The following is a 12984-nucleotide window of genomic DNA, read 5'->3' on the forward strand; positions in this document are numbered from 1 at the left end:
TCGAGGATGAAGATTTGATCGCTTTATTGTTTTTCTTTGCCTGGCTCCATCTAAGTGTCAGTTTCATTACTTACCAAGTCAAGAATCCCCAGTAAAACAAATACAACTGCATGAAAAGTTTGCTGGTTTTGCCCCCCAGAAGAAGTTTCACTTACACAACTCTCTTTTTTACCTGCACAATTCTCTCATACATTTCCATCGGGTTTCATGCCATGTGCGATGGCTTCTCCTCCTCCTTCTATAATCTCCCTGATATTCAGTATGGGCCACATAATACTAGCTTTAGGGGATACAGCAATACAGTAGCTTGACATTTTGAGGAATGTGCCTATTCGCGTTCCAGCAGAGCTCTGCAGAATCTCTCTCGTGTCTCCAGGGTAAATGTGAATTACTGAGTTATAGCTCCAGTTATTGGTTCTGACCAGCCCTGTCACCGATTGCAAGTAGCCATGACAATAAAACCACCTGCCACATATTGTTTGGATCCCCCTCTTCAAACCAGAAAAGCTCTGACTTGTCAAAGCTGGACAAAGGACCTCAGTGGGACCCCTGGCTCCAGTGACCTGCAGGGTGCTTGTTCGGTTTATCTCACAGATGCTCGATCGGTTAAAGTTCTGTGGAAATCGGAGGCCTTAGAAGCTGTGTCATTCTTCTCTATTCATTTATTGCGCTTCCTCTTTATAGTTTTAACTGTCAATTAACTAATAATTACTGCAGTTTTTAATCCTCTCCAGTCCAGCCTCCCATTAATATAACGCTTAAATTACACCAGTCTAAACACCATTACTACATCACACACACCATACATTTTCTATAGAAACCAAGTGTAACGAAAAGCAGCGGTTAATTGTTTTCCCTTTTTCTTTCTACCTTTTTTATGGTGCCATTATATTTCTCCACTTGCGTTCATGTTTAAGCATGCTCTTTCATTGTTTTCCAGTGTTGAAGCTACCTTTTAAGAGTCAAAGTGCTATATTATGATTTTGGACTTGCTTCACACCCCCTCGGTTCATCCTTTGAAATAAGCCATTTTAGATCCCTTTCTTTTTCCCTTTAACCCACCAACATCGGGTTTAAGTGGATTAGCTACCCTAATTGACATGATGCAAAGCCAGTAAATAAGGAAAGGATTGAACTGTTAATCAACCACTTTCATGGCTTATTCTGTAGTAGTATAAGTGATGCAGATATCCCAATGTACAAGAATTTGGTGTGAGTACTGCACTACTGTGTCTTATGAATGCCAGAAAAAAAGGTTTTCCAACTTAAACAGATTTTATAAAGCGATGATCTTTCAGTGCCAATGGTTTTAATGTTGTGTCTGATTAGTTTGGTAGTCCATGACCCTTTTTTTAATGTTTGGAACATTGAAAACGGCTGTGCTGCCTGTTTTCATGTTCCCCGTGTTTACACTGTGCTCAGAGTGATGTCAGTAATATCTTACTGACATCACTCCCCACGCATCAGTTCTTCTTACAGCTTTTACTTAACACATTGTCCTAAATCGTCTTACCTTTACCATTAAAGTGCTACAGAGATATGCAGTACATGAGTGTTTCCTGATGTACTCTCTAGATTACTTAAATAGTTTATTGATGTCCAAATGCCTTAAACCAAAACAGATAGCTTTGAAGTATTCCAGTGAAGTGGTCACCCAACCACAGCTTTAGCTGTTGCTGAAGGAAGCGCCTTCCTATGGAACACTTGGTAAAGAGGCAAAACTATTTTTCACTTGTATAAAGAGTTCAGCATCTGGTATTTATTCATTAAGAGGTGAAAAATCGTTGCCTGGACTCCACAGCCTTGTCACATATTATTAATAACACGATGCTGACGTTATAAATAATGTAGCGAAGACGGATTACGATTTTTCCCCTCTCCCCATCAGCCACTGGGTAAATCACGTCTCTTATTTTTTCATTCCCGCCCTTCCTGTCAATACATCACCCATGATGTAATGAACCAAAGTAAGAAATCATTTTATCACGTAGTTCACACCCAGAAATAATTCTTCACAATTTTGAGTTAACAAGGTTTTTTTTTAATTCTTAAAAAACAAAAAAACAAAGTGAATAAAAACGGGGTGCTCAAAATGAGCTCATTGATCCACTAGAAAGATTAAAAAACAGCCAACTGGCACAAAAACGGTGAGTTTGAAAAAAATAATAATAGAAAAGTACAGTGCAGAATGAGTGTGGATTCACAGATCAGCAGTCCGTCTCTGCCCCTCTCACTCCTGCTCTAACTGTCCTCATGTTTGTTCTTTTCTAGTGTGCAACTTCATGGCATCAACCATCAACTCTGAAAAACCTTTCTTTTTAAAACTAGGAAAAGCTTGTCACCCATTTGGATTCATTATTGACCCTGTTGTTGCATGTTTTGACATCCCGATGGGACATTGCTAACTACTCCTCCGTGATGTCGGGCTGTTCAGACAGGCCTGCCAGTGACTCTGTGGTCTTCTGCAGGGCTTCCTGCAGGGCAGCGATAGCCTGATCGTGGCCTTCTAGCTTGGCTGCTTTGCCTTCCAAACCAGCTACCATGTCTCTTAAGTTCTCCAGCTGCTCGGGCTTCATCCTGCTGCTGTTGTCCTCCAAAGCAGCGAGCCTCCTCTCCAGGTCCTCCACCTGCTCACCCAGGCTGGAGTCTGCTGAAGGTAACTCTGTCTTGTCTCCTTCTAGAGCAGCTATACTAGACTGGAGATCCTCCAAACTGCTCTTCACTGCCTCCAGTTCTTGCTCCAAATTAGTTTTAATGTCCTCCACAGCTTTCCCCTGTGCAGCCAGACTGCTCTCATGTGCATCATGCTTGTCAAACAGTGATTGTACTTTGGAGTTGATGTCTGACACTGAGGCAGACATTGAAACTACGTTCTCCTCCGATGCTTTGACTCTGGCTGCAAGGTCATCAGTTCTCAGCAGGGCCTGAGTAGCTGCTTCATTCACTTGCTCGTCCACATTACGAACAGCATCGGCAAACTGCTCCATGCCACTCTCTAGCATCACAGCCTTGTCCTTCAGAGCCTGAAGCGAAGCCTCGGTTGAAGACAGAGACTCCCTCAGATTCGCCGTGGTGTCTTGCATTACTTTCCTCAGTGTCTCAATTTCCTGAGACACTGAGGCCACCTCTCGGTTGCGAGTCTGGAGCTCTTCCCTCACTGCACTGATCTGCTGTCTGAGGGAATCGCCTGACGAGTCAGCTGCATCTTTGGCTGTTTTAATTTCAGCTACAGCATCAACAATGGCCGACAGCTCTTGTTTGATGAGAGCGGGGTCTTCGATGTCACCCAGACGGGCTTTAAGATCAGCCAGCTGGCTCTGCGCCTCACTCTGAGCTTCAGTGAACTCTGCAACGCTGGCTTTAATGGACTGGCTGGCCTCAGCTAAGCGCTCCTCAATAGTCTTCTCCAGAGAGGAGAAGTCTTTCTCTCGAGCCTCCTTCACGTCATTGATACCCTCTGAAAGGTCCCTGAGTAGATCATTCTGGAGCCTCTGAAGGGCCTCCTCCACTCTCCTCGTCTCCACCTCGGCTCTCTTCATTCGACTGATGGCCCCCTCCATCTCCACCCGTGTGATCCCCAGAGATGACTCCAGCCCGTCCACAACACCCCTCAGAGACTCCACCTTTACAAAGAACATTGGAAACACAAAGACAAATTTTACTCATACACTCTTTTCTCGCATTTAGATGTTGTTAGATTTCACAGTCTACAGCAGTGCAAATGAAGCTCAAATTCAAAGTATAAAAATGAAATCTCTACAAGGTTGAAAAGATGGTGCAGGAATTTTTCAGTTTCTCAGTATTGTTATTCCTTGAACTGTATCAGAGCTTCACAGTGTAAGATAATCTTATACTGGGGCTCAGTGCAGTCCCTTGCTTCTAAAGGCCACACATCCTTTTTACACAGTTTGCTTCTGATTTATCAATCCTAGCAAACAGAAGGTTTGCAGTGGGCTGCTTTTATGTGCCTGAGATGAATCCTGTCTCCTCTCTCTTTTTGGTATCATTCAGATCAAGCACAAGAAGAAATGATATATGAAACAAGCCTTTAACGGAGTCTCAGTCTCCACTTTAACAGCCTAGATATGAATTTGAATTTTTTAGCAGGGCTGAGTTCGGGAAAAGATATTGCCACCTCATGTTCTTTGTGAAGCAAGAGAAAGCTGAATCTCTGCATTAATGACTGACCTTGTAAATCCATAATCTGCCCTGTCCAGCTTTGCAATCAGAAACGACTTGTTCTCATTCAAAGAAACCCGCGATAAAGAAATTCATAATACTGTAGATGACGTATTATTGAGTGGGTCTGAAATTTTATTACCCACTCACATTTTAGAGCTCACAAACACAGACTCCTAGAGTACATGAAGTAAAACCACATTATCCACGTCTATATAAGTGCATACGCGTTTATTATAAGGTGATGCTTCCTTTTAGAGTTCTGGAAAATACCTGGATAAAAGAAAAGTGACGTTTAGAAGTTCTATCCATTGATTCGTATTCTTTCCTACCTACCTGTTGAACGACACTTTCCACTTTGCCGCTCAGTTCTGCGCTTTGCCGTGCGCTCTCCTCGTGTTTTGCGCTCGTCTGGCGGATTTCATCAAGCGCTTGCTGTACGTGAAAAGCAGCGAACCCTGCAGCACCTATTAACGCCACATAAAACACCGTGGTCACAAGAAGACTCAGGCAGCTGCCTGGCCGTGGCGACCCCTGAGGTCCGGGGGCACTCGCTCCGTTGTGGCTGCTCTTTTGGGTTTTCTTCGGCGCATCTTCTTGGCTGGATGCGGCGCTCTTGTCGCTATTCTTTGGCTTTTTCGCAGTCATGGTTAGCGGGAGCTTTGAGACGTGTGTGTGAGAGAGGGCTGCTAGTTTTGCAGTCGTGGATGGAGAGGCTTTTCAGTCCAGTCCCACTGACTGGACCAGCAGCGTATCAGTGAGCGCTTCGTGTCTTTCCCCGGGGGGCTTTTGCGCTGAGGTATGCGGATGGGGGTTGTTCCATGCCCAACTCCAGGCTCTGAATGGGTCTTGTCCGGTGACATAAAACACTAGGAAGCAATGAATGATTAGTGGGCTGCTGCACTTATAGTAAATTTTTATAGTAGGCATGTTTTTATCTTTGCATCACGTGTGATAATCGCATAAAGACAGATTTATATAGGTGTGTCATACTCTCATCATTTGCAGAAAAACTGTGACTTTTTAATAACGTGAAGGGGAGAGAAGAAGAAAAGATTTATCAAAGTGTCAGTCGGTGTGCCATCCACACACTTTTGTCTCTATTATTCTTACAAATTTCCCTTAATGCTGTTTTTTTTTTCTTCTTTCTTTCTGCTGATGCAAACTTTCTGCACACAGCTCAGTGAAGCAGCGCAGCGCAGGGAGGGGCACTTTCTTCCCTTCCAGTTTGCTCCTCCTTTCATACGTGGCAGCTGAAGTTTTGGCACGGCAGCAAATCACGTACTGTACACGTTCGCGCAGAGAAGAGACATCAGAAAAGTCACAGAGTCCGTGTGCAAATGTCAAAGTCAGTAAACGCATTATAAAGGTGAATAAATCACCAACAGTTCAGTGGTCTTAGTGATCTTTGTGGCATCGTTAAATACTCATTCATGGTATATATTTTAATAATGTTGTCATTTTATTCTTTAGGGCTTTCTAATCTGCATCTTTACTGATAGACTTTTATTTTATTTCTGGATTTTGTTCTTTAAACCACATAACGAAAACGTTCTGAGACAGAATATTAGTAATTTTCTGCCCCCTTTCTTAAAAAAAGACGTAAAAAACGACGAAATGGTCACATTCTCGGTTTGAACACTAGATGTCGCTAAGAGAGCGTTTAAAGTCAAAACCAGAACAAGCATTGTTCTATACATGAGAGCATTGCATGTGCAGAACACTGATGAAATTATTGACGTTCGTATTAAATTAAATTAAATTAAATTAAATTAAATTAAATTAAATTAAATTAAATTAAATTAAATTAAATTAAATTAAATGCAACTGTCTATGTTTCCCTAAATGTTTTATTCAGCAGAGATGTGCAACATAACAATTTTGCATATAGAAAAGTACAACAGAATTGCCAATAAAAGGAAGGAAAATGGAAATACTAAGTCAGAAGATGATAAAAATGTTAGCATGTATATGTGGAAAAAAACTATAAACTTAAAAATGGTAAAATGGTAAATGGCCTGTATTTATATAGCGCTTTTACTAGTCCCTAAGGACCCCAGTGGAATGAGTTACTGCCCTGTTTTATTCCAGAGAGAGAGCTTATAAGTGATCCAATTCACACCTTGATTTGTTCCTTCAAAATGTACTGAATAATAATTGTGTATTAAACTCAAATGTGCAACAAGTTTAGACTATTAAGAGAGTTAAAATAAGTCACAGTGTTACCTTTTGCATTGGCATTGTCTTCTTTTTGCATTTTATGTTTTGTTTCGTGATGCTTAAATGTTTTCAGTTATTTAAAGCTGTGGACTGCAGCCAGGCCAGTTCGGCACTTTCAATCCTCTACTTCTACTACAAAGCAATGCTGTTTAATGGTCTGACGTTTTTAATTATGAAGTTAAAAAAGAAAGAAAGTTAATAATAGTGACAATGATATTTCGTCATCCAGAGGACCCAATAGTGCCTGTATAGCTGGTTGAAAAGTTTTGTAGCTGTCTTTTAAATATGAATATAAATAGCTAAATTCAATCAGTGGACAGATGTTACGTGGTATAAATTATGCAAAATGAGGAAAAGATTAATTTATCACGAAAATCTTCATTTCATTTAAAAAGTTTTTAAACTTTTTTTTAAAGTAATTTGATAAATGTCTTCATTTATATCTTCGACGTTAATTGAAAAAAAAGAAGGAAATTGAATAAATAAATAAATGGATAAACCACTTTTATTAAAATTAATTTTTAATTTTAAAGACATGAATTGAAATTACATCTTCCTTAAAATAGATCATGCCTTTAAAAATCCTGAAAGAAAAAAACAGAATAAAAACGAAATTAAAAGATGAGACTTGTTTGTTTTATAAAAACCATCGTAAAATAGATTTTCAGAATAAAGTAAGTTACATTTTTAGAACATGTAGATATGACAATGAAAGTACGTCCAAAACGTTTATTAATCGAGACTGAAGTGTTGGCTTGATCAGCATATACTTTTAATATAGTTTAGCAAGCCCCATTTTAGATGAAATGATAAAATCATAAAGAAGACATTTTTATATACTGTAAAACGTTACCACTTGTAACACTGGCACTTACCCGGCTGTGGTTAATGGGAATTTCCTAGCAGACTATGAACCCCGCATTAGTCCCCGCCCAGACGCCGTGACAGCAGACGCCGCTCCGTCCAGGTGTACGGTGTGAGGTATTGCAGTGATCCGGACCGTTTCAGACCTCTGTCGGTATATTTGCGTGAAATGGCCTAACGCGATATGCTTTGTCTCCGAGCTTGTCTGTCACTCGGACGTCCGAAATGCCGTCTCTCCGCCCATCTCGCCCCTCGTCTCCCAGAGAATAAAGCGGGAACACCGCTAACATGAACGCGGGCGAAGGGATCAGGCTGTGAGCCGTGAGTTTAAACCTCGAGTGGGAAAAGCTAGCGGTTTGGCTAGCCAGCTAGCTGTGACACCCGGCGGCGGAGGCTCGGATATCGGATTTGCGCAACCATGGCGGGGCTCATCAAGAAGCAGATCCTGAAGCATCTCTCCAGGTCAGTGATGAGTTAAGGTTAACGCTAGCAGACAGGGAGTGGAAATAAAGCGACGACGAATGGATCAAGCTGTCACAGGCGTTAGCTAGCACCCACAAAAACCTCACTTTAATGAGTTTATGCTTGCCGCACATAGATGAAGGGTGTCCTGTAATTTAACACGTCCCTCCGTTGACTGTCACTGTGCGTTTTTGAGTTGGTAACCCTCACAGGACCTGAGACGTGGCTACCCAGCTAAGTGTGCTAGCACCACGCGAGCTGCTAATCCTCCAGACACTTGCTAAGTCGGGTTGAACCAGTTGTGTAGTTGAGTCACATTGTTAAAATCAACAATCTCAGCGTTCACCTCAAGGTAGCTTAACCTTCAGCAACTGCAGGTAGCTAGTGGGCATACAGTCAATATAGTAATGGGAAGACATGTGCAAGGTACAGGTTTGTTTACATGGGTTTAAACCCCTTTTATCTGGCACTTTTCGCCTTTGTGTTCCCCTATCAGGCATCATACTTGGTGTACATGGAGCCTCAACGTCCTATTATTCAAGATAAGGTCATTTAGAAAGTGAAATATATTGTCCTGCCCCCTAACTCAATATATTTAACAGCATTTTGCGTCACTGTTAAACACCCCACCATATTATATCTATGTTGCCCTTTAATGCCTCTCCAAACGTCATGGAATAGTAATGATGTAGTAGCGTTCAGCTGTCATATTTCTAATCCAGATCACTGATGAGTAAGTCATGAAAAGCCTACAAGCATGCAGGTGGACTGGTGCTTGGAAAGAAAGAAAAAAGCAGTGAGGTGATTGTCCTCACTGATAAAAACCTTTGTTGAAACTGTGAGGAATTTGTCACCCTGTGGATTATATCAGCATTTGTTATTGCTGTGCCCTTGATGTTCTTGCACACTGCTGCAGTTAAAAATTAAAATGATCTGCTACACACCACTTATTAGTGGCACGTCCTTCAGCATCCTCATACGTGGTGTTGTGTTGAGATAAGAGCATGTACATATGACTGTGCATGCTGTCAGCAAAAAAAATAGCATCTACTTTGACAGGAAATGACTGGAGGAGGCGTGATGTCATCTGTCTTTTTGCTTGCCGTCCCTTTTTTTTTTTTTTTTTTTTTTTTTTTTTGTCCTGGCCTGATTGGTCTGTTTCTGAGCGGAAGAAGACAGTCAACCAGTCCTGCATCTTTCAATTAGGTGATGTCATGATCGAGGTGCTGGTGTCAGAATACCAGAGCAGGGTGGCCCTAAATGCTCTACCGCACGAGTTTGGCCACAGCAGGCTGTGATTCTGCATAGATTCTCTCTGCTTTATCACCATCATTATCTGTGTGCTTACAGTTGCAGTTTATGTTGTGGGTGTCAACAGCTTAACTGTTGCAGAGGACATTCCTCTCTCAAATACTGTCTGTGACTAGGACTGTCACAGTGAGCCAGCATCACATCTTCACAGTTCACTGATCAAGACGTCTGCAATGACCGTTTCCCCCTCTGGGCAGGACAAGTGCACTGAGGCATGCATGACATATTAAACTAGTTGAAAGAGCCCCGTTTCCACGATGTGATCTGTTAGAAGAAGCTTTGTGTTTTACTTTTCATGCCCAAGAATGAGTTTGTGAATGCTGAGAGAGCACTGGCTGAGCTGCTGGCCTCAATGTTTTGCCCTAATGTGAAAGTGTTTAGTCGATAAAGTGTTTCGCAGAAGGTCGAACTCAGGTAACCCCCGGGGGTGAGTTAACAACAAGGTGTTTGCTTGTCTGCGTTACGGACCGCTTTGGATATCGACACGACACTGGCTCAGAGCCTGACGCGGCGAGATCCAGTTACACACACAAAAACAGATGTAGCGACGCTATGTTTCTCCTGAAAGAGGCTGTCTCAATGAAAGGTCACACTCTCATATAAAGGAATATTACGGAGCTGGGAAAGGAGCTTAATTACAGGTGTTCCAGTTAACGAATGAGCACTCATTTCCTTATTTCTTGTCTTCCTCCTTTTGTTGCTTCTTCATTTCTTAGCACATGTGATTCTTTTAACCCTTTTGTGGCCCTTTTAAAATGTCCTCACTTTCTTCACTTTTCTACCTTTAGTCTCTTAATCTGATTCTGACTTTTGTCCAGCTTCTACCAATTACGCCAAATTTCGAAGGCAATGCCTTACCTACGACACAAGGACCTTGAAAGGCTCATTCATGCTTTCATAACCTCTAGACTGGACTATTGTAATTCTCTTTACTTAGGCCTCCAACTCTCCCTCATCCAACGCCTACAATTAGTCCAGAATGCCGCAGCACGCCTTTTAAGCGGCACTAGAAGACAGGATCATATCACTCCTATTCTAGCTAACCTCCATTGGCTTCCTGTCAAGTACCGTATTGTTTTTAAAATTCTTCTATACACTTTTAAAATCTTAAATAACTTGGCACCCAGTTATTTGATTGACCTTCTTAATTTATATATCCCTACAAGGGCACTCAGATCCTCTAATCAGGGGCTCCTAATGCAACCAATGTCTCGACTAAAGACGAAGGGGGATCGTGCCTTTGCTTTTGCTGCACCAAAACTGTGGAACAGCCTGCCGGTTGATGTCCGTGCGTCGGAAACTATTCAATCTTTCAAATCACGGTTAAAAACCCATTTGTTTAAGCTTGCCTTTCAAACTACTTAGCTTAATTTCTTCCCGGTTCATGCTTGTTGCAATAGTACCATCCTATAACTGTATTTTTGTTGTTGATTGTTTTCTTTTGCTGTAAACCTGCAAGTATGGCTCGTCTGTGAAGCACTTTGTTGTACCTGTGACTTTTAAATGTGCTATAGAAATAAAATTGAAATTGAAATTATTAGTTTATTGTCCTCCAGTATACAAATAAATATCCAAGAATAGCAAAAAACAGGCAAGAGAATATACCAGAACTCAAGGTTTTGTTTTTGTCTGTCCAGCTATCAAAAAATGTCAGTGATTTCTTTGTTTCCATGTCTTGAATTCAGTCCTCCTCAAAGAAGCATACGATTTGACACGTTAAACAACTTTTTATATATTTTTTTGCTGTGTTTTGACCTCTTCCTTTCATAACGTCATTATGACTGAGTTAAATGGATGCTTATGAATTTCATAGGGCCGTCATATAGCACTACCACTAATTGTAAGTAGAGATGGAACGATACCACTTTTTTATGTCCGATACCGATATTATAAATTTGGATATCTGCCGATACCGATATGAATCCGATATAGTGTTTTGAGGTTGAGTTGAGTCTGTGCTTTCTCATCATTGGAGTTTTAGTGGCCATTGCAGTGGGAGAAATGGATTCATTTCTTCTCCTGTGTTTATCACCACGAGTATCTTCCCATCCTCTGCTGTAGCTGTGTAATAATGCACCATAGTGATGCACTCCACTATTCCCTCTGCTGGTGGGAAGGCTATTATGGCCTGAGTCATGACTAAGTGCCTCGCTTTGGGTGTCTCATCAGTGTGTAGCTGTGAAGTGCTTAGTGTGTAGGTTGTGTTTGTGCAGCGAGTGCAATAGAGCGACATTTGGCCAGGGTCCCTCCAGGCCTTGGCATCCTCTGCTGCCCGTGACTGGGCTGGTGGATTGTTTTCTCCTTCACGCTAACCTTTTCGCTGCCTCCACGGGGCTGTAAATATTCCACAAAGACGTGCTGTGCCAACACATACTCGCCTAACTTTTTCAGGTTGCCTTCATTGTGTTGTGTTTGCGTGGAGGCGTTTAGTAGGAGTTTGTGTATGTGGGATTAAAGGGTCTACCTCCTGATGTCAAATTCAAAAAGGAAGAGCAGGCAAAAATTCCAGGCGTGCAATAAAAGTCCAACTGGTAGCATGCTTGAAGCTTTACTGGCAATATATACTCATCACCCACTTTATTAGGCACACTTGCTAGTAAGGGGTGAGGCCCAAGGTGTTGCCATCAGAACTGCCTTAATTCTTTGTGGCATAGAGTCAACAAGGTGCTGGAAACATTCCTCAGAGATTTCGGTCCATGTTGTCATTAACGCGTCACACAGCTGCTGCTGATTTTTTTTTGACTGTACATCCAAAGGTGCTGTTTTGGTTTGAGATCTGGGGACTGTGGAGCTCATTTGTGTACAGTGAAACTCATTGTCATTTTCATGAAACCAGTTTGAGATGAGCTGTGCTTTGTGATGTAGTCATAAAGGGAATAATACTCAGGTTGACTTTGCAGTTTGATTTGCACCAAGACCAGCCTGTCTGACGCAAACAAACACACCGCGTTCAAAGTCACTGACATCACCTTTATTCCCCATTCTGAAGCTCCCGTTTGAATTTCAGGAGGCCATCATGATCTTTTGCATGCCAAAGTGCAGTGAGTTGCTACCATGCGATTAGTTGATGTTAATGATGAGTTGAATTATAAAGTTTTTGATAAGTGTAAATATTAATCAAATATTGCAAATGAGTCCAAAATCGCTCAAGATTTATATAATGGGAGTGAAAACAAATGCAAATGCTTTTTTTGTTTTAGCCTTTTTTTTTTCTTGCCAAGTCGTTTACTTTCACTAAGCCAAAATCCACCCATCCATTTTCTTTCACTGAGGTCAAGTTGCGGTTTCAATTGGGAATCGAGAAACATGCCGAACACTTCCTTCTCTGAGTACTTGCATGTCTTTTTGACAGTTGATCATTGCAAAACACTGACGTCAAACTCAAAGCAGTGCAGCTTTACTGTCTACATCATGTTTGCACACTGCAAATAATGAGACACGTGCTAAAACCTCGCCGTCTAGCTGCCTTTGAACACAGAATTGGTAAAGATTTGATAAAGATTTTCCCCTTTAGTTAATAATATCATTTTCCCTCTGTGGTTGCAGTGTAGCTGATTGAGCAGGGTATTTCACACAAAAATCACTCCAGCGATGTTTTCCAGTTCCTGTTGGGGAATCCCGAGACACTTGGAAAGCCAGTCTTTCCATTAAGCTTTGAGTCTCCTTCCTCCCTGCTGGAAAACCTACAAAGGAATGCACCAAGGAATCATTGTGATTAGATGCTTAAACCGCCTCATCTGTCTCCTTTTGATGCTCCCATCAGATCCATCATGATGTAGAAGCTCCTCATCCAATCCCTAATACTTAGTCAGGCCACCCCAAAACAACAAATATAACCAAATGCAGGACTGTAACGAAAGATTTTGATTATCAGATCATTAATTATTTATATTCTAGTAAATCAAATAGTAAATTTGGGCCATTTGTTTTTTTTTTAAAAATGATGAT

At 41.5% G+C, this 12984-nt stretch overlaps 2 protein-coding genes across 5 annotated transcripts in view; one reads left to right on the plus strand and one right to left on the minus strand.

Moving 5' to 3' along the window:
- Nucleotides 1–2018: 2018 nt before the first annotated feature.
- Nucleotides 2019–4932, minus strand: ckap4 (cytoskeleton associated protein 4). Its single transcript, XM_026147167.2, has 2 exons — nt 4516–4932; nt 2019–3623 (listed from the first exon to the last, which is right to left on the minus strand). Exons 1-2 carry the CDS (start codon nt 4825–4827, stop codon nt 2406–2408), a joined length of 1530 nt encoding a protein of 509 aa, XP_026002952.1. The 5' UTR covers nt 4828–4932; the 3' UTR covers nt 2019–2405.
- Nucleotides 4933–7337: 2405 nt separating this feature from the next.
- Nucleotides 7338–12984, plus strand: part of bltp3b (bridge-like lipid transfer protein family member 3B) — a 31953-nt gene continuing 26306 nt past the window's right edge. For all 4 annotated transcript variants that reach the window (XM_026146434.2, XM_026146435.2, XM_026146436.2 and 1 more), the window contains exon 1: nt 7338–7725. In XM_026146434.2, the coding sequence (XP_026002219.2) occupies nt 7682–7725 (44 nt within the window). In that variant the 5' untranslated portion in view covers nt 7338–7681. The remainder of the gene's footprint in view (nt 7726–12984) is intronic.

Source organism: Astatotilapia calliptera, chromosome 17 (genome assembly GCF_964374335.1).
Source record: "Astatotilapia calliptera chromosome 17, fAstCal68.1, whole genome shotgun sequence".
Taxonomy (NCBI): Eukaryota; Metazoa; Chordata; class Actinopteri; order Cichliformes; family Cichlidae; genus Astatotilapia; species Astatotilapia calliptera.

Excerpts from the sequence above, each read along its gene's own strand:
- ckap4 (XM_026147167.2), bottom strand. The coding sequence starts at position 4,827 with ATGACTGCGAAAAAGCCAAAGAATAGCGACAAGAGCGCCGCATCCAGC. Across the intron at positions 3,624-4,515 it reads TGGAAAGTGTCGTTCAACAG|GTGGAGTCTCTGAGGGGTGT; the intron begins GTAGGTAGGAAA and ends TTCTTTGTAAAG.